This window comes from Athene cunicularia, assembly GCF_003259725.1.
Source record: "Athene cunicularia isolate RWA chromosome Z unlocalized genomic scaffold, athCun1 chrZ_part1, whole genome shotgun sequence".
In the NCBI taxonomy this organism is placed as follows: Eukaryota; Metazoa; Chordata; class Aves; order Strigiformes; family Strigidae; genus Athene; species Athene cunicularia.
In genome coordinates this window covers 25,624,749-25,650,811 of record NW_020799142.1, presented here as the reverse complement: position 1 = coordinate 25,650,811, position 26,063 = coordinate 25,624,749, and the positions used below count along the sequence as shown (strand labels likewise).

General features: G+C 44.2%; 1 protein-coding gene across 2 annotated transcripts in view; it reads left to right on the top strand.

The window, feature by feature from the left end:
- LOC113489866 (phospholipid-transporting ATPase ID-like) overlaps positions 1–24,246 on the top strand; it is a 73,684-nt gene extending 49,438 nt beyond the window's left edge. For both annotated transcript variants that reach the window (XM_026865903.1, XM_026865902.1), the window contains exons 15-28: positions 746–911; positions 1,692–1,880; positions 2,718–2,833; positions 4,245–4,409; positions 6,838–6,949; positions 8,658–8,763; positions 9,555–9,702; positions 13,260–13,443; positions 14,929–15,152; positions 16,675–16,758; positions 17,665–17,910; positions 18,782–18,920; positions 20,710–20,840; positions 22,584–24,246. In XM_026865903.1, the coding sequence (XP_026721704.1) occupies positions 746–911; positions 1,692–1,880; positions 2,718–2,833; positions 4,245–4,409; positions 6,838–6,949; positions 8,658–8,763; positions 9,555–9,702; positions 13,260–13,443; positions 14,929–15,152; positions 16,675–16,758; positions 17,665–17,910; positions 18,782–18,920; positions 20,710–20,840; positions 22,584–22,805 (2,232 nt within the window). In that variant the 3' untranslated portion in view covers positions 22,806–24,246. The remainder of the gene's footprint in view (positions 1–745; positions 912–1,691; positions 1,881–2,717; positions 2,834–4,244; positions 4,410–6,837; positions 6,950–8,657; positions 8,764–9,554; positions 9,703–13,259; positions 13,444–14,928; positions 15,153–16,674; positions 16,759–17,664; positions 17,911–18,781; positions 18,921–20,709; positions 20,841–22,583) is intronic.
- Positions 24,247–26,063: the final 1,817 nt, after the last annotated feature.

Below are 26,063 nucleotides of genomic sequence, written 5' to 3'. Positions count from 1 at the left end.
TGGGAGGGTGGGTTTGTGCTCTGTGGTAAGCGCTAAATGTCAGCTTGCAGAGGTCAAAAGGGTGACTCCCATCCAGGAAACTCTGAGCTCATCAGGGACGGGGCGGGAGTTGTAATCATCCCGGGCAGGCAGTGCATTCCTTCATGACACATCATGCTGTGAGCTTCTGGCCATTTCTACAGTACATTTCCCTCTGCTTGGGGCTCCTTGTTCTTAGACAAAATAGGCAGTGCCCATGCAACTGAACTTTTACATCACTTGTCTGTCATCTTTTTTCCATATGTCTGTCCCATTCTTTCCCATTCTTGCTTTGGGAGAATAGGGTGGAGAACACAGCCTTTTGAATTGTTTTAAACTGGGCTTTCACATTCCCTTATCACAGGCAGCCACTGACATCAGGAACATGATGCCTCCAAGCAGGCATGTGTTGAAGGCAGGCATTTCTTTGCTGTAGAAACTCTTTGGCAGGGATCCCGTAGGAGCATTTGCTGTCGTACAGAGAAGGCATCTTTAGCTATTCAGGTTCTCAGCCCGAGTGCTGCTCTGAAAGGCACCTCAAGTGCCTGTCCCCTCCTGTGATTTAGTAGTTTTCATGACCTCCCACTTAGACTCACCAATCTCATGAACAGCTCTGCAGGAGAGGGCCCTTTGTGAATGTAAGGAAGACAGAGGGGCTATAATGGGCAGGAACTGGTGTACAGGCATATGAGAGCTCCACAGATAATATCAAGCCATATTTTTGCAGAACACAGAGAAGGTTGATTTCTCATACAACCAGTTAGCCGACCCGAAGTTTGCCTTCTATGACCATAGCCTGGTTGAAGCTGTGAAGCTGAGTGATGTCCCAACGCACAGGTTCTTCCGGCTGCTCTCACTCTGTCACACAGTGATGCCAGAAGAGAAGAAGGAAGGTGAGGACTGTTGAAGGCACCAGACTGAGCAGTTATGTTCACCCTGCACCACAGTATGTCTTCTCTCCACAGAAGCTGTTATTGGTCCTTTTGGCTCCCTGGTGATTTTCTGTAGTCTATGGCTACACATAAATCAATGTCTTTGGAGATGCCACATAGGAAGAGAAAAGAGCAGGGCCTCCAGTCCCTGTGTGTTCCTGTGGTGGAGCTGACACTACTGCAAATACCACATCTCTGGAGTGCAGAAATTGCAGGTGCCACAGCTTCCCTGAGGTGGCAGATGACTTGCCCCACTCTTTCTCCACTCTGCACCAAGTCCCACAAAGATCATAGAGCAGCTATCCACAGGGGACTCATTAGCTCCACTCACCCAGTGTCCCCACAGGTACTGGGTCAGTCTCCTCAAATCCCAGACAGGGTGAAAACTGTTCTTTAAAGGCTAGAAACATTAATTGATACATATAAGGTAAAAATACTGATCAGAAAAATACATCAGATGTAACTAAAAGTGGTTAAACCCAAGGGAGTTATCCTCTCAGTGAGATCTGTTGGACTCCAAAGACAGTGATAAAAGACCCAAAAGAGTCTAGGAGGCCTCTTATACTGGCCTGGAGGATGGGTCGATGGGGCTTGATGAAGACATGTGGACATAAGGTGCTACACCATTGGGCATAGACAGAAAAGCAAAGGGTTAACTGCTATAATGTCTTTGATTTTGTATCTGTTTAGACTCAGAAACAAGGCAGAAGCTACATCACTTTTTTTTTTCTTCCATGTCAGGTAACTTGGTGTATCAGGCTCAATCTCCTGATGAGGGAGCCCTCGTCACTGCTGCCAGAAACTTCGGATTTGTGTTTCGGGCTCGCACACCAGAGACCATCACTGTTGTGGAAATGGGAGAAACAAAAATCTACAAACTCCTGGCTATTCTTGATTTCAACAATGTTCGCAAGCGAATGTCTGTTATTGGTATGGTCCCTTTGCTCCCTTCTTTCCATCCTGACCTTTTAGTTATTCAAGTTGGCCGTCATTCTGCTGTGATGCCTTTTCCTAGGAGACCTCCTTTGTAATGCTTTCTGAATAACATTTACTTCTGAATGCTTGAGATGGACTGCCTTGACTTTTTAATTATACAGCAACAGCACTAGATAAATTCTTAATTTAGGCAGGTGAGAGAACATCTTAACATCTGGACCACAGTGATGCAGCAGCCTCCTGAAGACACTAAACATTTTGCATATCTTACCTATTTGATGTCAATGCAGGAAAGGTCATCCTTCTAATCAGCTTCAAATTTATCCACAAAATCTGAGGAAGTGGGAAAGGAGAAGGCGAGGATGAGTAGGGAAGTCCAAAGGGAAAATGGACTAATGATTCAAGAAACTTTGTGTAGCCTTTATTAACCCTCCAACATCCTCAGACACTTTGAGGATTGGAATATCACAACTCTAGCAAGAGAGTGGTAGTGCCTTTACTGTTAGGAGCAGCAGGACGGGTTCCCTAAGAACAGATTGTTCTTGACTTGAATGCAGATGTGTCTTGTCTGAAGTGCTGCTTGTAGGAATCAGAGTCCAACAAAGCATCTGCTCAGACCAATGCAATCTGGGTACAGTTGTCTGTGCTGCTACCACTGAAGTGGAGAGAGATTGCATTTTCTTTTCTAAGCAAATCTTGTCTTGATTCCTGGGAGCTGGACAAAACTTCGTGGAGTTCAGACACCTCTAAAAATCTTTATTTGTTTTGATGGAAGTGCTGTGAATCCTAAGTGCCTGAGATCTGTAGCATTTCTTCTCCTCTTCCTTGTAGTGCGGAGTCCAGAGGGTGACTTGACTTTGTACTGCAAGGGGGCTGACACCATTCTTTATGAGCTGCTTCATTCATCCTGTGACACTCTCAAAGAGGAGACCACAGAACACCTGAATGTAAGTGTTTTCTTCTGCACAACAGCTCTGCATTTGATGGTTTCCTTTCCTCCAGTTATGGAAATGTACTGTGGGTTGAGACAAAAAACAGGTTTCAGAAACAGCACCTAAGCACCATTTTTAAAATTATGGAATAGAGAAGGTAATTAATTTATAAAGCCTTAGGTCTCAGATCAGTTGCCTAAGCATGGGCATCAGGTGCTATCTGAACTGCTCCAAGACATCTGGACACAGATGGCAAATAGAGTGTGGGACATCCAGAAAACCTGTATGTCTCTGCAGTAGGAGCTGGAAGCCAGGCAGGATAGGTGAAACACCTGAAATGGCACAACACATCTGTGTTTTGGCAACTAAATTCCATCCAAGTCTGCTGTTACTCTACAGTGCATGCACCCAATGCATTCAAGCATGGATCAGAATAACTCCATTGATCAGAAAAGGGTCACCTTCTTGAACAGAATTCAGATCTGCAGCAAATGTGATTCAAAAGGTCTCAGTCAGAAGGGACCGGGCATGTTCTGGGACATATTCTCACTCACCTGCCCTTCGTTTATACCGTATAGGGGCACATTGACTGGGCAGCAAGGAAAAAGCATCACTCAAATTTGTGGCCTTTTATATTGTTTATGGTGTGCACTGGGAGGTGGTTACTCACTCACATAAGGAGATGTTTTGGCCAATATTTACTCCCCCTTGTGATGCCAAATCCTCCTGGTATGGTGCAGAGCACAAGATAACAAAAAGTTTTGCCAGAGGGGTTGTGCAATAGCAAAACCATCTCTGCTCACTGCCTTAGAGAGTTAGAGGAAATTGATGGCAAAGGAAAGGGCAGAGCAGAGCTGTGGATGTGTCCTGATGCACCTTTACGTCAAGCCTGGGGGAACACTTCAGTTTTCTAAATGGATCTCTGTTATTCCACCAAACACTGAGATTGATACCATCAATCACATCTGCAAGAAAGCACAGTTACAAGGACTTGCTGAGATGTTATGACTGTGCTCATGCTGTGGATTTCAGCCAGCATTTGTACCCTAAAAGTGTTGAGTCCAGGTCCCACATTCAAGGCTGTATTCAGTGTTTATTTAGGTCTCACTGTTATGAACCTTTTATTGACAAATATGAGCCTGGGAAACAACTGCCTGGTTAATGTAAGTCTTTAGAGACAGAAAGTAGGAATGCCCTTTTGAATTTGTTCTTTGTAAGGACTATGGATGGCAAGGGTAAAGTGGTCTGGAACTAGTTTTAAAACCTCCAAGGTTTGTGGTCTAAGGTGTGATTTTTTTCACCTTTTCTCTGCAGACTTTAGGTAAGAAGCTTTTAGAGATAGTATTTTCTTTCTGAGGGTCCTTTATAAGCCCAGGTGAGCAGACAGCTTTTCTTTGAACTATTCTGTCTCACCACTGTCTCTCAGGAGTTTGCTGGTGAAGGTCTGAGGACACTTGTGGTGGCCTATAAAAACCTGGATGAAGACTACTTTCAGGACTGGATCGGGCGTCACCATGAAGCAAGCACTGCCTTGGAAGGACGGGAAGATAAATTGTCAGAGTTATATGAAGAGATTGAAAAAGACCTCATGGTTGGTATTTCAGGGAATCTGGGCCAAGCTCTGGGGGAGGCAACAAGGATCGTGGTTTGTCAATAAACAGCTCAGTAAGACTTAAGTAAACATTGCTCTGCAAACAGCTCAGTGGGTTGTGTGACAAGAGCAGTTAAGAATATGGCAGTCCTGGGTTTTCACTGGCACCTCCATCAGGAGTCTGTAACTGGGGTGTCAGCCACTAGTGCTGGGGAATGGTTTTATTTTAACTCACATGGGTGTCAGAGTAGCTTTCTGGTGATGAAGTGACATACCAGAGTCTAAGGGAGATGATGTGGACACAAATATTTCATAGCTAACCTTTGTATGTGCAAATGGCTGATCTATTTATTTTCCTGTCTTTGAAATGGCAGGCAGTGAATAATCCCCAGTGCTCTTCCATTTCAGAGAGGGTCTTCTTTGTTCTTGCATCCCTTGGGAAGGATGGGGAGATGATGTCCATGAACATGTTTGTGTCGATTTGAAATAGGGCTAAACTGTGATCTTCAAGTCATTCTCTCCCGGAGTGTTGTTACAGCTTTTTGAATGCCCTGGGGGGTCTGCCTCTGTTTTAGAGCCATGAATAATGAATGAAAAGGATGTGTGGGATCTGAGGGGAAGCAATTCAGCTTTTGCACTTGCAGAAGTGCTTTTCTGAAGTCTCAGAAATCCTGGGAGCTGCACCATTGCTCCTACCATTAGCCATATGCTCAGGATGCCAGCAGGGCCTGGGAAAGCAACTGTGAGCCGAGGAGATGCTGACCTCTGGAAATTGAATAGTCCATTGGGCAGAGCCTACTGCTCTTCTGGGTCTCAACAGTGGAAAATGCTGATCCTCCAGTCCAGAGAATACATTGTACAAATGCTCTGTGGGTCATGTTCCAACCAGGAAAGACATGGACATTTAGGAGGTTGAGGGGCCAGCTGCTTTGCAAGGAAGGGTTATAAAGTTTATGGCCTGAGTAGAGAGAAAGTCATGGGTTCACAGTGTAAAGAAGGGTGGCCCAGAAGAAAATGCTGTTTATACCAGACCATTCTCTGTACTCTGTACAGTAGTGGCTTTACTTCCCAAAGGTGCTGTGGGAAGAACAGAGGATGGGTGTAGGCAAGCCTGGCTTGTGACAGAAAATGGGTGTGAGAGCCAGTCAGCAAGGAAGTAGATGGGTCTTGTGGAGGTGTAGAGGACTGCCAGGTATCATAGTCTGGTCGATGGGCAAGAGCAGAAGTCCCTGTGCGTGGCAGGCTCCTGCTAGGGGCCCTTAATGAGAGTAAGGATATAAGGACCCAAGGGGGTGGAACATGGTTAGATTCAGAGAACAGTAGCAAAAATACTAGTTATTGATTGACCTAGAAAAAACTTAGGAAGATCCACAGTCAGGAAGGCATCACAACTGTCCCTCCAGGTGCTCTTACACCCATGGGCAGACAGGCAAAGGCCTGTGAGCAATACTATTGTGCCTTTCTGCAGCTCCAGAAAGACAAGGGCTGTGGGGAATACAAGCCCTTGTTCTCTCTTCCTGTGCACATTTGACATCGGTGTCCATCTTTCAGCTTCCAGTTCAGACTCAGGCTGCCAAGGATAAGCAGGTGCTCCCAGGAGGTGGCTTTGTATGCTACAAGCATTTAAGGTCCTGATAGCGGGACCAGGGACTACTTCTGTAAAATGTGGATTATGCAGTTTTGAGGACCCTATAGAGAAGTTCCATCAGAGCTGTTGTCTACACTGATAACATTCATAACTGCTGAATGATGAACATCCCAGGAAGCCAAAAGGGATCTTGGCTTAAAGCCAACCTCTGAATTTAGTCTCCCAACAGCAGGAGGTAGGTGGTAGCAGATGCTATCTAAACCTGAGCTAGCAGTGAAACTTTCATGTCCCTTTGATGATAGGTTAAAGCCACCAAGTATCTCCAAAGTGCAGAAAAAGCAACAACTTTAAAATAATGTTTGTTTCTTGAGCAGTTTGTGGTTTAGCTGTGCGACAGTGTGGAACAGGAGTGGGAATAGGTTACGAGCTGGAGAAGATGTTTAGCAGCCGTATGACAGCTGGGGTACAATATAGCAGGGAGGAAGCATGAGGGGATGCATATGAAGGTTTGGGGACATGGATCCACAGCTGTCTTTGTCCCCCAGTTAAGCTCTATCTGCTGTGAAGGGGACATGTGGAAGAATACAGACCTATAGGTCTGCAAACATGTTGGCAAATAATTTCATGCATGTTCATGATCCATCTGAGCCTGGAGGATTAGATACTAGAACATTTGCAGGATCTGGCCTCTGTACAGTAAATTTGCCGAGGAAGAATGAAAATCAGTAAAACATTATTCCTGGATTTAATCTGTGTTATGCTTAATTATGTGGAGGTCTAACACTCTTTCTTTTGCTAGCAATGGGAAGATTTACCAGTTCCCTGACATTTTTTGTTAAGCTGCTAGGTGCCACAGCAATTGAGGACAAGTTACAAGATGGAGTCCCACAGACAATTGAGACTCTTGCCAAAGCCAACATTAAGATATGGGTTCTCACTGGAGACAAGCAAGGTAAGGCGGCTACAGTTCTGGATTTCTCTTTTCTCCCACCAGTGGGATGGTTCTGCTAAGATCCATGTTCTCATTCTTCCTTCTTTGAAAACTGCACAGAAAACACACTCACGGGGCTTTGCTTCATTGTCAGCTAGGCAAAACTCCAGTAATATGGAATTTGAACAGGTAACTGTAGATAGTGCCCATTCTTAATTCCTGTCCTGGGGCTGGAAGTGTTACCTGAAATAAAGACTCTTGAAACCAGAAATTAGTTTAGAGAGGAGATACTGCTTTATTCTATGCAGGGTGCTAGGTGAAAAGCATCCACAAATCAAGCACCTCTCACCAAAGAACTTAAGAGTATTTATACCCTGCAAACTACATGATTACATATTTTCTATAATGATTATTGGTTAGTTGTTTATCGCTTCTGTCCCTTGTTGGTTAGTAACATACGGGGGCTTTGCTTCCCGCACAAGCTCAAAGGGTAGGGGTCTGTATTCAGGCAGGGGTCTTAAGCTAATTTATGTAAATCAGTTTTAACAGGCTTCCATGTCCCAGGATGTTTCTCTTCTTCGAAGACAGCTCCTGGTCAAAAGTTCCTTACTAATTATTGTTGACAGTTTGAAGAACAGCCTGACCAAGCTGGTGTGCCCAATCCATCCTTGTATTTGATGAGAAACACTTGTATGGATAGCGATACATACTGTGTGGCCTTGGGTGTGATGGGAATCATTTCTGGGGCCTGCAGTGTGTGATGAGAAATGGTTTTGCAGCCTACAATTCCCAGGATGGATAGCAAGCACATAAAGTGAACAAGGCCTTTTTTTTCAGGGTAACAGAAGCAGTGTGAAGGCAGCATCCTTTGCCTTTGGAGAGGTGACCAATGAGCAGCCCATAGTCCCTGTCATATGCTGTGAAAAGGTGTCACTTTAGCTGACCGTCCTGGTGAAGAAAGTGGAAAAAAATTTTGTCCTGCTTTCCAGGAACTTTAATGCTGAAGTGGATGTTGGGTCTGTTTCAGTTTGGTTCTGGCATTAATGATCCAGAAAAGAAATGGAGAAAACACAGGCTTTTGGAGAAAGCATTAAGTTGAAAAGAATGGCAAATAAACACCAATGAATTCTTCTGAAAAAATAGTAACTTCACTGAAACAATGATGTTTCAGGGAGGCCCAAAGTATTTGCAAATAATTTCATCCAAGAAACAAGCAGAGAATTTTTGAGAAAAAGTTTGAGAAAAAACATTTCATTTTGTCATGTTCCAAAGGTAATAGTTTTGCTTATGAAATAACAAATTATATTTTTTTCAGTATTTTCTGAACAAAATGTCTCGATACTCCTCTTCAGAACTATGGTTTGGGGCTTTTCTGGGAGTAGGGAGAGGGAAAGTTAAAAATCCTGAAAAAAAATCTTCGGAATCAACATGAAATAATTTTTGTTCTCCAAGTACATTGACCAAAAGGTGTTCTAAGCTTTTTCACTTTGGTAGAATTATTTTTTTTCTGTGGCCTTGTGAAGCCAAATTAGGGGAGATTTGCCGCTACATCCATCTAGGTGACTTGGCTCAAACTGTTGACTCTCAGAGGCTCAGTGTCAACAAGGCTCTGAAAGGCTCACTCTTTTGAGTGAGAAAGAGAGCTTTTGCCACGTGACTAAAAAGGCCACAGAGATGGTGGGTGAGTTTGGGGCTGCTAAGATGGGTGATCTTGGTTTATCTTTCCCAGAGACGGCAATGAATATTGGTTACTCTTGCAACTTGCTGAATGATGACATGGAAGATGTTTTCATTATTGAAGGCAGCACATCTGATGATGTACTTAATGAACTGAGGTAAATGACTGAATTATGCAGCTTCACTGCATGCACTGACAATATTTGTACTTTGTATCATTCCACCCTTTTTTCCCATGGGTTTTACTTGGTGCAGTTCATTCGGGGACCTCAGATAAGGGCTACCTGTCTCCCTGGAAGAGCCAGCAGCTAAAAACAATGTAGGAATCTCCTCTGAGAGTAAACTCTGGAGCTTCTTGATCCAAGAGGTCAAATCTATATAAAAGTGTAAGAAAGCAGCATCAGGCAGGCAGTATCAGCTGACATTTGACAAGTGATCTGGAGCCACAAAGCCTCTGGCTGCAGGCTTGAGCTATGCTGTTGCTCTACTGCTATTGCCATTCATCCACATTGTCATCCTTTGCTGGGATATGGTCCTTTTCTAGCATTACCTGGAAATCTACCTTTCTCCCTTAGCTTCCTCAGTAGACACAAGTTCTTAGGTATAGGTGGAAAATGAGGAATTTTTTCAGTCCTTTTCTCTTGAAATACATGGTTGCCAGACAATGCACACAGAAAATTGGGGTGTCCTTTGGGTTCCTTCATGACACTCAGCTGGTTTGTTTGACTTTAAATCAGCACGTTTAGCACATACTTGTTAGTGTGCCAGAAACAGATGGATGATCTGCACAAACAGCAGCAGCTAAACTATGCAATTAGTTGTAGGGATACATGGAAAATTGAACTAAACTATCAAAGGGAGGCATTGTTTTTTTTATTTTAATAAAGTTGATGTAATAAAACATATACATCTTTACAAGCCTTTCATAATTATTTTGGACTTTTTTTAGGAACGCAAGAAAAAAGATGAAGCCAGACTCCTTTCTGGACAGTGATGAAATCAATATTCAGTTTGAAAAATCTTCAAAAAAAACAAAAATTTTACCTGATGAGCAAGCAAATGGAGTGTATGGTCTGGTTATCACTGGCCACAGTCTGGTAAGGAAGGTTCAGAGTCATGTTAGGGCTGAGTTCTCTGAAGAACTTAATGTGATAGGGACATAATGGAAGTCTGAAAATCCTTTAAAAATGTAACTCTACAGGACTAATATTTTTTCTCCTAATTGAAGATTAGGTTCAGTGATTATCTGAGACATCAAAGGTGATAGGCAAGGCTTCAGAAGACTGGAACAGGGAAGAGTTGGCCCTGATTGTTAGGTGAATAAGAGGGCTAGAGAAGCTGTATCAATTTTCATTTCCAGAAAGGTACTAGAAGAATGATAAGGCAGTTTATGGATGCAGCAAGAAGAGAAGATAACATCAGACATGAGTTTCAAGTATGCCAATAATGTATTCTACTAAATCTATCTGGTAACAGATGTATTTAACAGATAGGATATGTTTCTTGTAACTTAACTAATAAATTGTTTTATATTCTCTCCCATGATGTTCTTCCAAGCAAATTGAATTAATACAGTCTAGATGAAATTGGTAAGTGACAGACGCAAGACTGCTTGGAAAGTATGGCTCTTAAGGGCTCATAGCTGATCTAAATCAACAGTTAAGTGGCATCTGCAGGGGGCTATCCCACACCTATTTGATATTCAGTGTTTGCATTAACTGCTTAAAAAGAGCAGGTAACACCAGGCTGGGAGAAACTGCAGGTGTGATGGAGTTAAAAATTAGATTTGAAAATAATTTTAACAAATTGGAGAAATACTTTAAAAAATGGAGAATGCAATTCAGTGAGAAGAAATATCTTGATCTCCGCTTTCACATAATCAACTAGACAGATACAAAATCAGAGATACATATGTATGAGCACCATCTCTAAGACCTGTGAAGAAAACCTCCTGCTTCATTTGGCATCAGTAAAGTCTTAGCTGAAATAATTCAACTTATTTGGGCCATTTTCTCTGAGAAAATATAAACCAGCTAGAGAGCATACAAAGACAACTGTAAGAGTAGTCATGCATGACCTGGAAAGCATAGGGGAAAACTGAGAGATGATTTCTGAGCCTGGACAATTCTGATCAGTCTTGGTAATACTCTTCAAATAACAGGTAAACAAAGTACCATAATTCAACTGAAGTAAGAGAGTTTTGGGTGAAATTTCTTCCTGGTGAGAATAGTGAAGCACTAGGATAGATTTGCCATCTTTGGAAATATTTTCGAACAGGTTAGAGAAAAAACTAGCTTAAATACAACCTGTCTGGGAGGAAAGTTTAGTCTAGACCAGGTTTATTTGTCTATTGTATTTTGCTTTCCCAGATTGTAGGGGAAGCAAATAGGTAGACACAAAAAGCCAGGAGGCACTGCCTCTCAGAGACAAGATGTTTTTGTTCCCTGTGTTTGCTACCTCTCTTGGTGGGCAGTCCAGCAAATTTAACTCCTAGCTCTATACTAGCTCAGCAAATTACTATCAAAATTCTCACCTTGCTCCCTTTTTGGCCTGTGTGCCACGTATATGAGCCTGGACTAGGGAGGACACTTTCAAGCAGTGCCTACATTGTCAAGTACTCTCTCCCTCTTTTACACTTGCTCCCTATTTAACTCCAGGGCCTTAATCCCTTTTAGATATCCACTGTAAACCAGACAAAAGCTCTATCAAATTCGGTGCATCTCCATGGGCAAATCCTCTGACATCCCAGCCAGCTGCAAGCAGGGCGTGTTCCTACTCCATCCCTTCAGCCTGCAGCACAGCCACGAGTGCTGTGCTATAAAACCACTCCTGGCAGCAGTGACAAAGCTTTCTTTTTATTGGTGGAAAACCACACACTCAACTACACCCAGGCAAGGAGATATGTCCCACACAAAGAAATTCAAATCTGGGCCTTGTAGGAGCAGCCAGCCCAGTGGATACAGCCAGTCTTACCAAGGCCATGCCTTTCTCCTGGGTGTGAATCACAGGTACAGTTTGGACAAAACTATAAGTTATATATTTCTATGAACCTAGAGCTTGAACAATGGTAATAGTGCTGTACTGTCCCACTCAAACACAGCATCTGTCCAGCACTGTATCCCTACATACAGATGGGTGTGGGGCCATGCACACATGTGGTCTTGCTTAAAGAAAGCGAGTGAACAGAGCACAGTAGCATCTGCAATGTCATCATCATACTAGCTGATCTGTGTGCAGTGCCATTAATATGCTATTTGACTGATGCCTGTGAGCATTTCCTGCCTGCAAGTTGCTGCCTGTAAAGAGAAGCATTCCATCATATCTCATGTGGTCATGTTGTACCCAGTTGTGTATACCTGGAAGTCTCAAAGCTGGGAATATTAAGAAATTCTTTTACCAAACCGTGTTTAACTTTGTATTTAACAAGGCCTGAGTGATTAAAATGTACAGAGAAGATATCCTAACCTTGAGAATAGACACATCCTGGCAGAAATGCTCAAACAAGGTGGGTAAGAAAGAACAGCCTGGCTGGACAACAGAGTTGGGAAACGTCCAAGGAGAAGAAATTGTCCTCAAAAGACTCATGACCATAAAAGGGAAAAAGGAGTAGGGGGCTAACTCCCCATACGACCACCTGAGACCCCCATGCATGTGCAGTGTAGTTTTGCAAGGCCAGCATTATGTAAATGTAGTAGAAAGGTGGAGACTTTTTGGAAAACACATAAATATTCGTGTCGTTAAGGTATGTAAAGGATGAAATTTTGTTTTAGTGTATGCACATTACGTGGAATGATCCCCCATGCATCCAGCGCTGCAGTAAAGACTGCCTGCTTTCTAAATCTCCCAAACGAGCCTTAGAGAGTTCCTGTGCGGGCTTTTATGGTAACACAACAACGTTTTGCTAGTGCTATGCAGAGAGGATGTTGTAGCAAAAGCCTTCTGCAAAAGTGCACTGACCAGCCAGTACTAAAGCTGACCCATGAAGAGGTCTCTCTTGCTGAGTCTGCCACTGGCGGAAGGGAAGCAGGGGTGCTGGCAGCCCACAGCTCTCTGTTTCAAGGTTATCTGGCCTAAGGACTGCCCGCAGAAAGGGCAGTGGGCCTGCTGTAGTGTCTCTGAGGAGGAGAGAGCCCTGTAGATTCCTTCCATGCATGTCTACTGAGAAGACACCAAAAAGCATGATTTGAAAGAAATACGAAAAGCTAACACTGCTCCCTCCTCCTCACGGTGAGCTAGAGGGGTGACCAGACATCCAGTTATCTCTGTGTTTCCCAAATGGAAATAACACAGCTGGCTGAGTTAAAAGGTCAGCACTCAGAACGAAGTTGCCTTCTCCCTGGCTCTGTGTTTTGCTTTATCATGCCCACCTGAGCTCAGCTTTTTTTTTTTTTTGTTAAGTATTCCCAAATTGAGATCTCTTCTATTTATACCACAGATCTCCCAGAGCTTAAAAAATACAGCAAGAGGGATGAGCAGAGACTCTCTCACATGGAGATATACAAGGTTGTCTCAGGCCCAGCAGCAGCTTCGTTCCGTTAGTTTAACACTTCTGCTGCACTGTCAGGTTACATCAGCCGAAGGTGTTGTCAGGCTTTGTCAGGCCACGAGTTGCTGCTTGTCTGACCTGAACGCCCCCTCTGCTCCTTCTTCTTAGGCTTACGCGCTGGAAGGGAATCTGGAGCTGGAGCTGGTGAGAACCGCCTGCCTGTGCAAAGTGGTGATCTGCTGCCGGGTGACCCCGCTGCAGAAGGCCCAGGTGGTGGAGCTAGTGAAGAAGTACAAGAAGGCTGTGACTCTGGCAATCGGAGATGGCGCCAACGATGTCAGCATGATCAAAAGTGAGTGATGGCCAACAGCCGGCTCTAGCAAACTAACTCGCTGATGTATTTGCTATCTAAGGTGGCCTAGCAGACAGAACTCCTACCCGAGTGCCCTCTGTACCACACTCTTTGTTGGCACCCAGTGGCCATGTCCCAGGCTTTGGCAGGTTTTGTACAGAGCACTGTCACTATAGGCTACTTGTGTCTCTTGCCTTCCCAGGCACAGGGGAGCCCTCTTTGCTCTCACCACCAGCACCACAGGAAGCTAAGGTTACACTTACTGCCTACTTCTCTGTTTCTACCTTACAACGGGCAAAAGCCCACTGGGGCTGTGGCATGTCCACCTGTGTGTCTGCATGGCCACCATCACAAGGGCAATACAAAGAACAAATGAGTTTGTTTTGGAGAGGGCCTGTCTGCAATGCAGAAAGAAAATCGTCATGCCTGTAAATAGTATGTATAATGTTACATGATTTTGTTTAACATTTCCTTGTGGTATCATTTATTTATCATTAATTTATCAATTATCTCCCTTGCATTATAAATCACAAGTTTCCAGGCCCCTTCATCCTTGAGCATAGTTTGATGCTGGATTACCTCAGTGAATTTATAAAAAAAAATCCCCTAACTAGGTATAATTAAATTAAGATTATTCAGAAGGGTCTATTGCTAATCTTCCTTGTGTGAATTTGCAAGAATTGATTAACTGGAGCCTTTTAATTAAGAAAGAAAAGGCTAAGTAGGGAGCTTCAAGGGAGATAAGACAGGCAGTCAGTGAAGAAAGGATAAGAAAAGTTCAAGCATACATGATAATTAGAAACTAACCCACTCCCCCCATGAGAGGGTTGGGACTTTGGGATTTTATCAATTCACTGTTCCGTGGAAACCTTTGAATCTAACCAACCTCAAGCCATTCTGTGATTAGTTCAAGTTGTATAATTAGCTGTCACATTAAACTTATGTCCATGTTTAATAAACCCAAGTTGCTATTAAAAAAGACGTGACTCTTCTATCTAATTGTTTGATTGAGCTAATAAAGTCTAGGAAACGTAAAAAGGCTTCAGTCTGCCTTGTAGCACTGTGTCTGAGAAATCTATAGGGGGTTTGAAGATTTTGCTTATCTAGAGTGATGTTTTAAGGCTGCTGGAAGGACATGCATGCTTGTAAATATAAGTCACAAGTCAGTATAAATTAAAGTTACTTTTTCATAAAAGCATTTATGCTGTTGGAAAACATTCATAAAGAAAACATTGTCACTGAGGGTGTAATTTCATTCGAATAAAAGCCTAGTTACTGGAAATGTATCACCACAGCCAAAATCATAACGCTGCTGAAAGAATTAGCACCCCACATTTATTTTTTTTTTAATATAACTTCACATATGACTTTTTATGAAGGCTGGGAGGGAATTAATACAATGTCCCAGTGCAGGGAACTAATTTTAAAAGTGGGGTAATCAAAACTCTCAGTGTAATGACATGATTGATAACTTTCTTGTTGCAGCTGCCCACATTGGGGTTGGTATCAGTGGCCAGGAGGGGATGCAGGCGGTCTTGTCCAGTGACTTCTCCTTTGCGCAGTTCCGTTACCTGCAGCGCCTGCTCTTGGTCCACGGCCGGTGGTCCTATATCCGCATGTGCAAGTTCCTCAAATACTTCTTCTATAAGAATTTTGCCTTCACGTTAGTGCATTTCTGGTATGGCTTCTTCTCTGGCTTCTCAGCACAGGTAGGTCCAGCTGCTGTTTTCTCATGGTCATGCCTAGCATTTTCAAGCAAAGTATCCAGAAACATTTTAAAAGGAAATAAACTAAGCCAGTTCCTCCACCTCACTGAATGGCACACAGGTCTGTCTTCTTCAGCTGTATGAGTATAAAGCAGATATTGCTGCCTTCATTACACTGCTTGTAGAGGGCAGATGCCTGAAGACGTTTAGGTGTGTTATGAAGCACATAGGTCCTTCGTGGAACTTTTGAAAGTGTTTAAAGTGACTACAGCCATCAAACAAGGATACAGATTACACAGAGGCCTGACCAGTTTGGCACAGATCTGTGTAAGAAATATGTTTGCGCCATGGCACCAGCGATGGATGCTGAGCAAACGAGGTTAGCATAACATGATCCATCCCCACAGCTGTATTCCCACATCTTATGGTAACAAACCATTTAGGGCTGCTGAACTTGAGTCATCTTATACTTTTGGTCTTGGTAGCATCTCAAACCAAGATGTTCCAGAATTTAATTGTGTATTAAACACTGTTTAATACCTTCATAAGTGATCTGGATGATGGGATGAAGTGTACCCTGATGAAGTTGGCTGATGATACCAGAGTGGGGAAGTGGACACTTTGGAAGGGAGAGCAAGCCACCCTGCAGAAGACCTGGAAAAGTGGGCTAACAAGAACCTTATGAAATTCAGCAAGGACAAGTGTTAAGGTCTTGCACTTGGAAACATAATCCAGGAGTGCAGCACAGGCTGGGATCTGGCTGGCTGGAGAGCAGCTCTTGGAAAGGGACCTGGTGGACAAGCTCAACATCAGTGAGCAGTGTGCTGCAGTGGCAAAGAAAGTCAACAGGATGCTGGGCTGCGTCAGCAAGGGCATCACCAGCAGAGATAAAGTCATTATCCTACTGCACTCAGTGCTTGCCAGGCCACACCTGGAATACTGTGTTCGGTTTTGGTCCCCACTATACAAAAAAGATGTGGACAGTCTGGAGAGGGTCCAGAAAAGGGCTACAGATGATCAAGGGACTGGGAAGTCTGCTGTGTGAGGAAAGGCTGAGAGAGTTGGATTTGTTCAGCCTTGAGATGAGAAGGCTTGGGGGAGACCTTATAGCCACGTTCCAGTAGTTAAAGGGTGGCTACAAAGAAGATGGAGACTCCCATTTTACAAGGAGTCACATGGGAAAGATGAGGAGTAATGGGTACAAGTTACTCCTGGGGAGATTCTGATTGGACACAAGGAAAATTGTTCACAATGAGAACAATCAGCCACTGGACTAATGTCCCCAGGGAAGTGGTGGATTCCCCAACACTGGACACTTTTAAGATTCAGCTGGACTGAGTGCTGGGCCATCTTGTCTAGACTGTGCTTTTGCCAAGAAATTTTGGGCCGGATGATCCTTGAGGTCCCTTCCAACCTGGTATTCTATGTTTCTGTGATTATGATGATTCTATGTGTATGCTTTTGAAGAGCTGGAAAAAGCAGCCTTTTGCTAACTTCATCTCTGTTTTTTTCTCTTTTTTTTTAGACTGTTTATGATGAGTGGTTCATTACACTTTACAATTTGGTATATACGTCCCTCCCAGTGCTAGGAATGAGCCTCTTCGATCAGGTACAGTTTCTATCACCACTTGGACTTTTTCAGAGGGGTTTGATCTCCAGGTGCTTTGAGCTGGTTTCATGAAGCAAAACCAGCTGACTTTTTGGCTAGCTATTGTGGTAGCCCCTGAAATAGTTTCCTGCTAGTGAGACCTGAGAGCACAAAAAAAAAGATGCACCAGGGAGGAGATGCTGTGTTATCTTGATTTGGCCTGTGGATTTCAGTGTGTGATGAGACTTTTGGGTTAGACTGTTGGCTACAGTAAAAGCTGCCTGACATTTCAACACTCCCCTGAAGTGATCACAGTGCTCCTGAAGCCTGACAACTTGCTTTTTAACAAATACAAAAAGCAATTAATGAACTAGATCTCTGAAGGCAGGTTTTCTAGGTTCAGCCTTTCTAGGGGAAGTCTTCCTGCAGTAATTTCAGGTACACATTTCTGCCTCATTACTGTTTGGCAAGACATAAAAGCAATGAAGCTGTTCCTATATGTCTTTTAGAAGTTGAATAAGTAGGAACTTGCTACTCTGCAGTAGTAGCAGATTCACAGGACACTTAACAGATCCAAGTCAGATAGCCTTGCCTGTGTGTGGACCCAGGGGAGGTAATTTCTATCCCTTCCCTTCCAGGCAACTCTCTGGAGAGCAGACCATGCAGTCTGATTAAGATGAACAGTACCTTCAGGGTTTTTTTGCAGCACTTGTCAGTTTTCTCAGTAAAAGAAAGGTGAAACTCAACATGAAAAATACATCTAGGTGACCTTGGGATGTGGCATGCTAGTCAGCACAACTGAGTGAATTGTGTGCCATGCCTTTTCTCATGGAAATGCACGTCACAGGGACATGGCAACCCTAAATGATCATGTGTGGTTGGCTGGGTAGATGCCAGCAAATCTGACGATCTCCTCTCTACTTTCAGGATGTGGATGATCGTTGGAGCATGCTATTTCCACAGCTATATGTGCCTGGCCAGCAAAACCTCTATTTTAACAAAACGGTGTTTGTCAAGTGCATGTTGCAAGGGATCTACAGTTCCCTCATTCTCTTCTTCATCCCCTATGGGGCCATGTATAATACAATGAGGAGTGATGGGAAGGCCATTGCTGACTACCAGTCCTTTGCACTGATGGCCCAGACCTGCTTACTGATTGTGGTGTCTGTACAGGTAAGCCATCCCAGGTAATGTTTTTAGGAATTAGTTGTTGGTTTATGAAGGCAGCATCTAGAGGGCCATTTGGGATCTTGATAGCATTGTATTTGTTGTTGCGTCTTGCATTCTTGGGGAAAAAAAAAAAATGTCTCTTAGCACCAGATCACTCTTCTCAGTTCAACAGAACAACAGATTTATATGCCATGAAAGATCAGGGTGACAGGAAAGCAGAGTCTTTGCCTTGGGAAGTTTACAGTTATATCAGACAAAACAGTTAAGGCTAGGAGTAGCAAAGGACTCATTCCAGTTTTATGGAATAGGTTTGAAGCATGGGACTAGCTCTCTGATATCAGGTAGTTATTTACAGGGTCTCCATCATGGGGCTGTCTCTGTAGCCTGGCCCCGTGCATGATGCAGATGGTACAACTGCACTTCCTGGAAGAAATAGCTAAGAATTGGATGACACAAAACTCAGATGGTAGTAGCAGGATGGGAGAAATTTCTTAAAAGAAGTCAGTCAAGCACACCTCCCTAGATAATGGTTTCTGCTGTGTGAGGTCTTGTAGGCTCCTTCTTCTAGCTTTCAATGCTAGATAACATCTTGGGAGTGGGGACATAGCATGGCTCCTTTGAACTTAGTGTCCTGTCTCCAGTACCGGACCCTGGTGAATGCTCCATAAGAGGGCAACAACAGGGCAAACATACTAGTGCTTACTTTGAATGTTGTTCTAGCATCCTACAATTTGTGGCTTGGTATTTCTTGAGACTTGAATGAGTAAGTCTTGGTAGCAGGGGTACAAAGAGGACAAGATCTCTAGTTGTGTTTAGCATAGATCCACTAAATAATTAAGGCACTGACATTAGCTGTATTGCTCCATTCTTTCAGATTGGCTTGGACACCTCTTACTGGACAGTTGTGAACCAGTTCTTCATCTGGGGCAGCCTTTCTGTTTACTTTGCTATCACCTTCACCATGTATAGTGATGGCATGTACCTGATCTTCACAGCTTCCTTTCCCTTCATTGGTAAGTCCTGGGACAAATCTGGATTGCACTCAAAATGGGCATTCTGTGGGGCTTAAATCGGCTGAGTATTTCTAGTGCATGTTATTGCCTCTCTAGAGGCAATTACAGAATATACTGATTGCCTTTTCTACAAGAAATGACAGGGTATTTTTGAGGGCTGCTGGGAATACTTATTTTGAATCCCGTCCATCCAGTTTAAGTGTGCTAGTTCAGTTCCTTGCATAGGAATGCATATTCACATGCAGCCACCAAAATGGTCCTTTAAATAAACCTACCGAGCTGGCTGGAATGCTTTCTGTTGCTCTTTTACATCTGGGTGTCCATTTCTTACAGATATCTAGGAGCATTTTGTTTGCAGAAGGGTGCATGTTGGTATACGAAACCATAGAAGTACCACATGCAGTTAGACATGAGAAAAATACCATGTGATTATGGTGAGGCTTCACCAGATTAAATGGCAAATTCCCAACAAAAAAATTCCAGTGATGACCAGGTCTTTAGAGTTACTCTATGTACAGATTGCTGAACTTATGCAAAAAGTGAAGGATAACATAAAAATGAGTCTGTCTCCTGAGACTTTGACAGGAAGGAAGATGAAAGCTTAGCAAAGCAATTCAGATGTTTTTAATAGCTCTGTGCATGCATAGCCAATATTGATACAGCATTGTTATGAGACTGTACTTCTGAAATCCCAACACTTTTTGCTTCGAGTCTCAGGTTGGTGTATTAATCAGTGCCTTTATTTCTGGATGAATTGTTAAACCAAGACTTGTTCTGCCCATCTTCACTGCAATACCAAGGTGCTTGGCCATTTGGGAGATATCTGAGATGCATGTCAGTTGTTGCAGTGTATTTTCCAAGCAGATGGTCACATACATTGTAAGATGGCTTTTAGTACTAAAAGTGCTGAGTGAGAGATGACAGTGTCAGTTCAGTTCTATTTGACTACGTAGGTCAAATTAGCCATAATGCTGAGCGACGCTTAATAAGGTCTCAGTCTAAAACCATTTTAAGGAAAGTGTTTCTAGTCTGGACTCAGACAACTTGTTTACTTTAATTTCAGTGGAGTTGTATTACAGCAGAATTTGGCCAACTGGAAAGAAAACATTCAGTAACTTTACTGCCAATAACATCATTAAGCCCTGTAATGGGGGTTTTGCAGACTGTTTGTTATATCTTACGTTCCTTTAGTTTTGGAGGAGTCAGAAGTGAGCACTTTGGTTTCAAAGAAGATGGCAGTGTCACACCAGCACATGGCAGTTGCTCTGCCAATACACCTATTAGGCCACTCTGTCCATGCAGACACTCAGAGCAACGCATACTCCTCTCATAAAGGGATCACGCTGCCTGCTGGGCAGTCAGAGCCAGCATTCCAATATGCTTCAGGAAATGGTGCTGGAAAGTAAGAAAATAGAGTTTCTCCTTTTGCAGTACAGTCCTGGAAAAGGTGAAAGGGCTGGACTGCTGCTGAAGAAGGTCTCCTGAACATTTGTATCAATCCTTTGCAGTGATTTGACTCTTTGTAAAGAGATGAGGCATTCACTCTGATATCCTTGTCTCCCTGAGTTGTTGCTGCAGTTGTGTCTGGACGTTGCATTTTTCTTTGCTTGCCTCAGTGACATTGATAGTACTCTCTTCTCTACAGCAAGTTGATTCTACTGTTGGAGATAGTGTTGGCTTTATAATTTGTTTTGTTTGCCAGTTGCTTTGGAATCACAGAAAGCAAAAGGTTCAGGTGAACCCTGATGGTGAGAGGGGCTGCTGTTTTAATCATGCTTTTGTTTTTCAGGCACAGCTCGGAACACCCTCAGCCAACCAAACGTGTGGCTAGCAATTTTCCTCAGCATCACCCTCTGTGTGCTGCCTGTAGTTGGCTTTCGATTCCTGAAAGCTCAGTTAAAGCCAACTCCCAGTGATAAAGTAAGGAGATACCTTATTAAACCAGAAATCCTGCTTACTACCACCTAAGCTTACTAGGCTGCCATCCATCTGTCCCCTAGTCCCTTGAGAAGGAGGATTGAATTTGGGTTTTGGCACAGTTCAAGCCATCTGCAGCTGGGACCAATGCTGAGATTATTTAGATGTGGATTAGATTGCGCTGGAGCAAGGAGGCGACACTATTTTTAGGTGCAGGGTTTATGTGCTGTGGCTCAGTGGCAAAGGAGTGACATGTTCCTCCTGCCCCGCTGCCATACAGTTTTTAGCCTGACAGACCACAGCCCTTCACCCTCCACCCAGGCATACGTGTTTGCTGGGCATTTTTTTACTTTAGAATTTACTTCATTTGTAGCCAACGGTTATATGCCCCCTCTGAAACCAGCTGCCCTCCCATGCCCAGGAATATGAAGATGAGACCACTAGGGCAAAAGGAGCCTGGGAGAGGTGAAGTGGGCAGGGAGCGCATAGCTCACTACAGCCAACGGACGCCTCAAAAAATCGGCATCAGCGCAGCTTCCCGGGCTGGCTTTCAAACAACAGCATCTGCTAAATGCTGCTGCCACCTGGTGCTTCCTTCCTCTTCCTGCACTGAGCTGTGAGACGACTGTCTCTGAGTACAGCCCCAAGGGCATGCTCCTCAGTGCCTGCCCTGATCACCCTTGGGATGAAGATCCCCAGGTGCTCCAGGACTGCTGGAAGATGCGTGAAGGGGAATTCTCAGCCCTTTAACAGATGGGGTAGGTGGGTGCTAGTGAAGACTGCTAGGAAGTAAGGTCCTCAGGAAACAGCTAGATGTGCAAAAATGGGCTGAGTTTACCCCTCAGTTGAGTAGGTCTGGCACAGCTGTGTCCCAGCTTCAGTGCTTGGGTTGAGCATCTCTCTCTCTAGTGCAAAATCACTTTACTTTCCTCTAGGAAGTGAATTGTCACAGGAGAAGAGTGTTTGGGTTTCCTGCTGTACCGAGATCCCCAGCTGGCAGTACAAGAGTAACTTGAATAGACCTAATGCTTAGAGAAGCCAAGTGCCTACAGCTACCGCTGTCCCAGGCAGAAATGACAGGGGTCCAGTGGCTGGGGATTCTGCTTTGCTGCTGGCACTCAGTACTGACCTCCTGCCTTTGACAGCCCCTTTCTGAAAAGATGCTTGTCCACAGATGATCCGAGTGGCCACATGGGAGCGGAGCCCACTACCTGCAGATGAAGTGCATTATTTTGTTCCCTTCTGCCAAGGAATATGAGAATCTATTGATCACCATTCTCATTATAAAAAGCTTTTACATATTAAAGATCCCCTTTAGTAGTCTGTTTTCTAGATTAAGTAAGCCACTTTTAAAATGCTCCATTATTTGTCTTCTGGACTTTTGACTATTGTTGAGATGACTTTCACATTTTGACTGAAGCACCTGAAAGAGCTACAGGAATATCCCGGCCAAGACATCACAAGAGCTGTAAGGAACAATACGCTGACATCCTCCCCTCCCGTGATTTACAGATGACACTCCCATTAACACCTTTTAGATTAGGATTGCCTTTTCTTTTTACCAGATTGCCATCCTGTGCTGCCAGTTCAGTTCCGGTTCTGCAACCCCACCCGCCATGCCCCTGTTTTGCCAGTCATCTTTGGCTTTGCACCCCTGCTTCTGTTTCCCTTTCTTTGCTCCTCTTTTACTGTGCTTGTGAGTAATTATGCACTTCCCACTTTTTCAATCTTATTTTCTGATTTCAGGTCCTGCTCAAGATCAAAGAAGCCAAAAAGCGGCCTCCCCCACCCTCACCCAAGAGACGCCTGCGTCGGACCAGCACCCGCCGCTCCGGCTATGCCTTCTCCCATCAGCATGGCTTTGGAGCACTCATTATGTCTGGGAGAAACATGCGGCCAAAATCACCTTTTGCCACAACGGGAACATTTTCACCAAATAGTGACAAACATAAACACAAAGGACTATAAAAAAAGAAAAAAAAAAAAGACAAAAAAAAGAGACCAAACAAACAAAAAAACCCTACAAAGCAAACCAAAGTAAAGGTCTGTCAGGAGGAGGCGCTGCTCCCTGCCAAGAACAGAGCCAGTGGCTGCCCAGAGCTCTGCCCTTGGGGCTACTAAATCCAGGACTTGGGCCTTGCCTTTCACCCACATGCACCCTCTCACTCCAGTTTCTCTTGTGAAGATGTGTGCTGTTGCTGGGCAAGGCAGACACAGTGAATTAGAGCTGTTGTATGGTATTCCAGAGGACTTCCCTGGAACAAGACAGAACATGCCACTGGAGGCATCTCCACTCCCTGAGATTGTTCATAACGCTAATTTTTTTTTCTTCCTTTAACTACATACCTCAGAGCAAACAGAAGTCCAGGCTGAGGAAAAGGCTGAATTGGCAATGTCTTTCTCATTCATGTGCATTTGTTTCTTTCATTGATCCACTCTGCGCCCTCACTTGGGTGACAGTAGTGACCCAGGTGTGCCTTAGGTCCAGCCACACAACCCCCAGATCCCTAATCTTTGTACTATGTGTAATTTTTTAGCCTTTTGACTGTACACAAGCACTTTGGAAGGCATGAGTTGGAGATACCCTCCTTCCAAACCAACAGTTAATCCAGTTTCTCAAGAGATGGCCAGTGCCCAAACACCACCCTCTTCCCACATCTGCAGTCAGGAAGTGCTGCAAGCTCACAGAAACCCTTAGTTAGTCAAGGGACATGGACTTGACATTCATCAGCCTGCCCTGTTTTATCTGCATTGCAAATCTGCTCTCATAAAAGATCATTGTCCTCAGAGCCCTCCTAAGGTTTTGTAGCTGGGCACCAGCTATTTAATTTAGACTTAAAAGGGCAAAAGAAGCTCAGGCTCCCATATGGCTCAAGGCATAAAATCTGGCCCTTAGAAGTCTGTGTTATGGTTTGGGTTCATCTAAGCTGCCAGCACCGGGTGTCTCTCCCACCATAACAGACACATACACACACATCTGTGCTTGCTGGAGATCTCACAGGCAGTATTGGAGGCAGAGATGCTATTTCATGACTAGTGCAGGGTATGCTGCCCTTTGCTCCACATTGAATTACTTGAACGTGTCAAGAGAAGGGCAACGGAGCTGGTGCAGGGTCTGGAGCACAGGTCGTACGGGGAGCGGCTGAGGGAGCTGGGGGGGTTTAGTCTGGAGAAGAGGAGGCTGAGGGGAGACCTCATCGCCCTCTACAGCTCCCTGAAAGGAGGGTGCAGAGAGCTGGGGATGAGTCTCTTTAACCAAGTAATAAGCGATAAGACAAGAGGCAATGGTCTCAAGTTGCGCCAAGGAAGGATTAGACTGGGTATTAGGAAGCATTTCTTCACAGAATGGGTTGTTGGATGTTGGAATGGGCTGCCCAGGGAGGTGGTGGAGTCCCCATCCCTGGAGGGGTTTAAGAGTCACGTTGACCCAACGCTGAGGGATCTGGTGGTGTTGGGAACTGTCAGTGTGAGGTTAATGGTTGGACTGTATGATCATCAAGGTCTTTTCCAACCTAGACGACTCTGTGATTCTGTGATGCTGTCACTCAGTGTAAGGGATGAAGCATGACCTGGTGGCTCCCTCAGCCTCCCTGATGAGCGGTGTGGACAAGTTTCAGAGGAACTTAGTGAGAACTTCAGGTGGTTCTGCAGAGTTTCTCTGTGCTGGCTAATATTTTATTTTCGAACAGTTCATCTGTCAATCATGAGTTGCAGAGATGAAAATGCTATCAGCCTGGCTGCCAGCAGAGGGACCTAAAATGCACCAACGTAGCCAGGCATGGTGATCCTGAGGGACTGGGATTTGCTGTTTTGTTACACCAGCTCCACAATCAGCGGGGTTACTGGGTGGGAAGGCCAGCGTGGCAGCACGAGGCTGTTCTGCCAGTACTGCTGAGCTGTCTAAATGGAGTTTTTTTGTGCAGAGATTTAAGCAGTGTTGACTGGTTTGTGTGTGTGTGTGTTTGCCTCCTTTATATGAATTTAGACTCCTTCCTTGTTTTGAATGGGATTTTTTTGCACAGTAACCATCTAGGATATCTTTGCCTTGAGTCTCTGAGCTATCAGTGGAGACAGCATATGATGGCAACTGGCCAGCCATGTCCCCATTTCATCCAGTCTGCACATAACACCTTGATGCCTGTGGTCCCAGTTTCAGCAATTATGATGTAAAATTGTTTAAGCTCTAATAGAAGGTTTCATCTCCCTCGGTTTAACTCAGAACAGAAAAAAAACAGTCTGTTGCACCTGCTGCTTTGGGAGGCTCGTTGCAAACTGTGGTATTAAATTTCAGCATAGCCAGTGCAGATCTAGAGCTGGGACTGGATCCAGACTTCAGCAGGCAGGAGCTGCTTGCTAGGGAAGGAGCAAATTCTAATCCAGTGATCTCCCCTGCAAGGAGATAAGTAAAGTGAAAGCCTGCACCCTGAGTGAGGAAACCGCTGTGATAGTTTGCGGCTGTCACAGCCCTCTGATTTACCGTTCACTTTGCAGAGACAGTGATGGATTTCTGATGAGGATTATGTCTTTCACAGTCAGCCTCCCTAGGGCTAGAGGAAAAAGGAAAATTTATGCAGGTAAACAGACATCCCCCCAATACCCAGACTGGTCTGTGGACCGAGAGTTCTATCAAAAGCTGTTCCTAACATGTAATGCAGTGGGGTATAATGCAGAGTAGCAGAGGCAGGCCTTTTGCTGACAGAGCAAGGCAACTCTTGAGACTGTGTCACTCTTTTCATATGGTTTATGTGTGCAAAGCACTCACCTCTGGCTGAAGGGGATTTGCAAATGCTGTATAGCACATGCAGGGGATAATAGAGCTGTTGGTGAACTTGCACCAAATACCAATATTCCAGTGGTTTGACAAGATCAGCATTTGAAACATATCAGTTGGCAGTGATGTCTGTGCCACATCACCTCTGATTCTGTAAAATATTTTTTTAAAATAAAAATATTGGGATGATTGATTCTTTGCCAGTCTGCTAGTTGATCAAAGGAGTTCATAACCAGATGTGTATGTTGGTCCTGGACCTCCTGAAGTGGGAGGACAGCCTGTGGGAAGGCTGCATCTGTGATGACAGCGCTTTTCATGCCACATCCTGATTTGGGAAACAATCAAATTCCCAAACTTCAGATCCTATCAGGGATGTTTTAAGAAGAAACTTAGAGGAAGCATCAGACATCCTTAGACGGACGACGCCCATTCCCGGGAGAGCGGGGGGGGGTTGG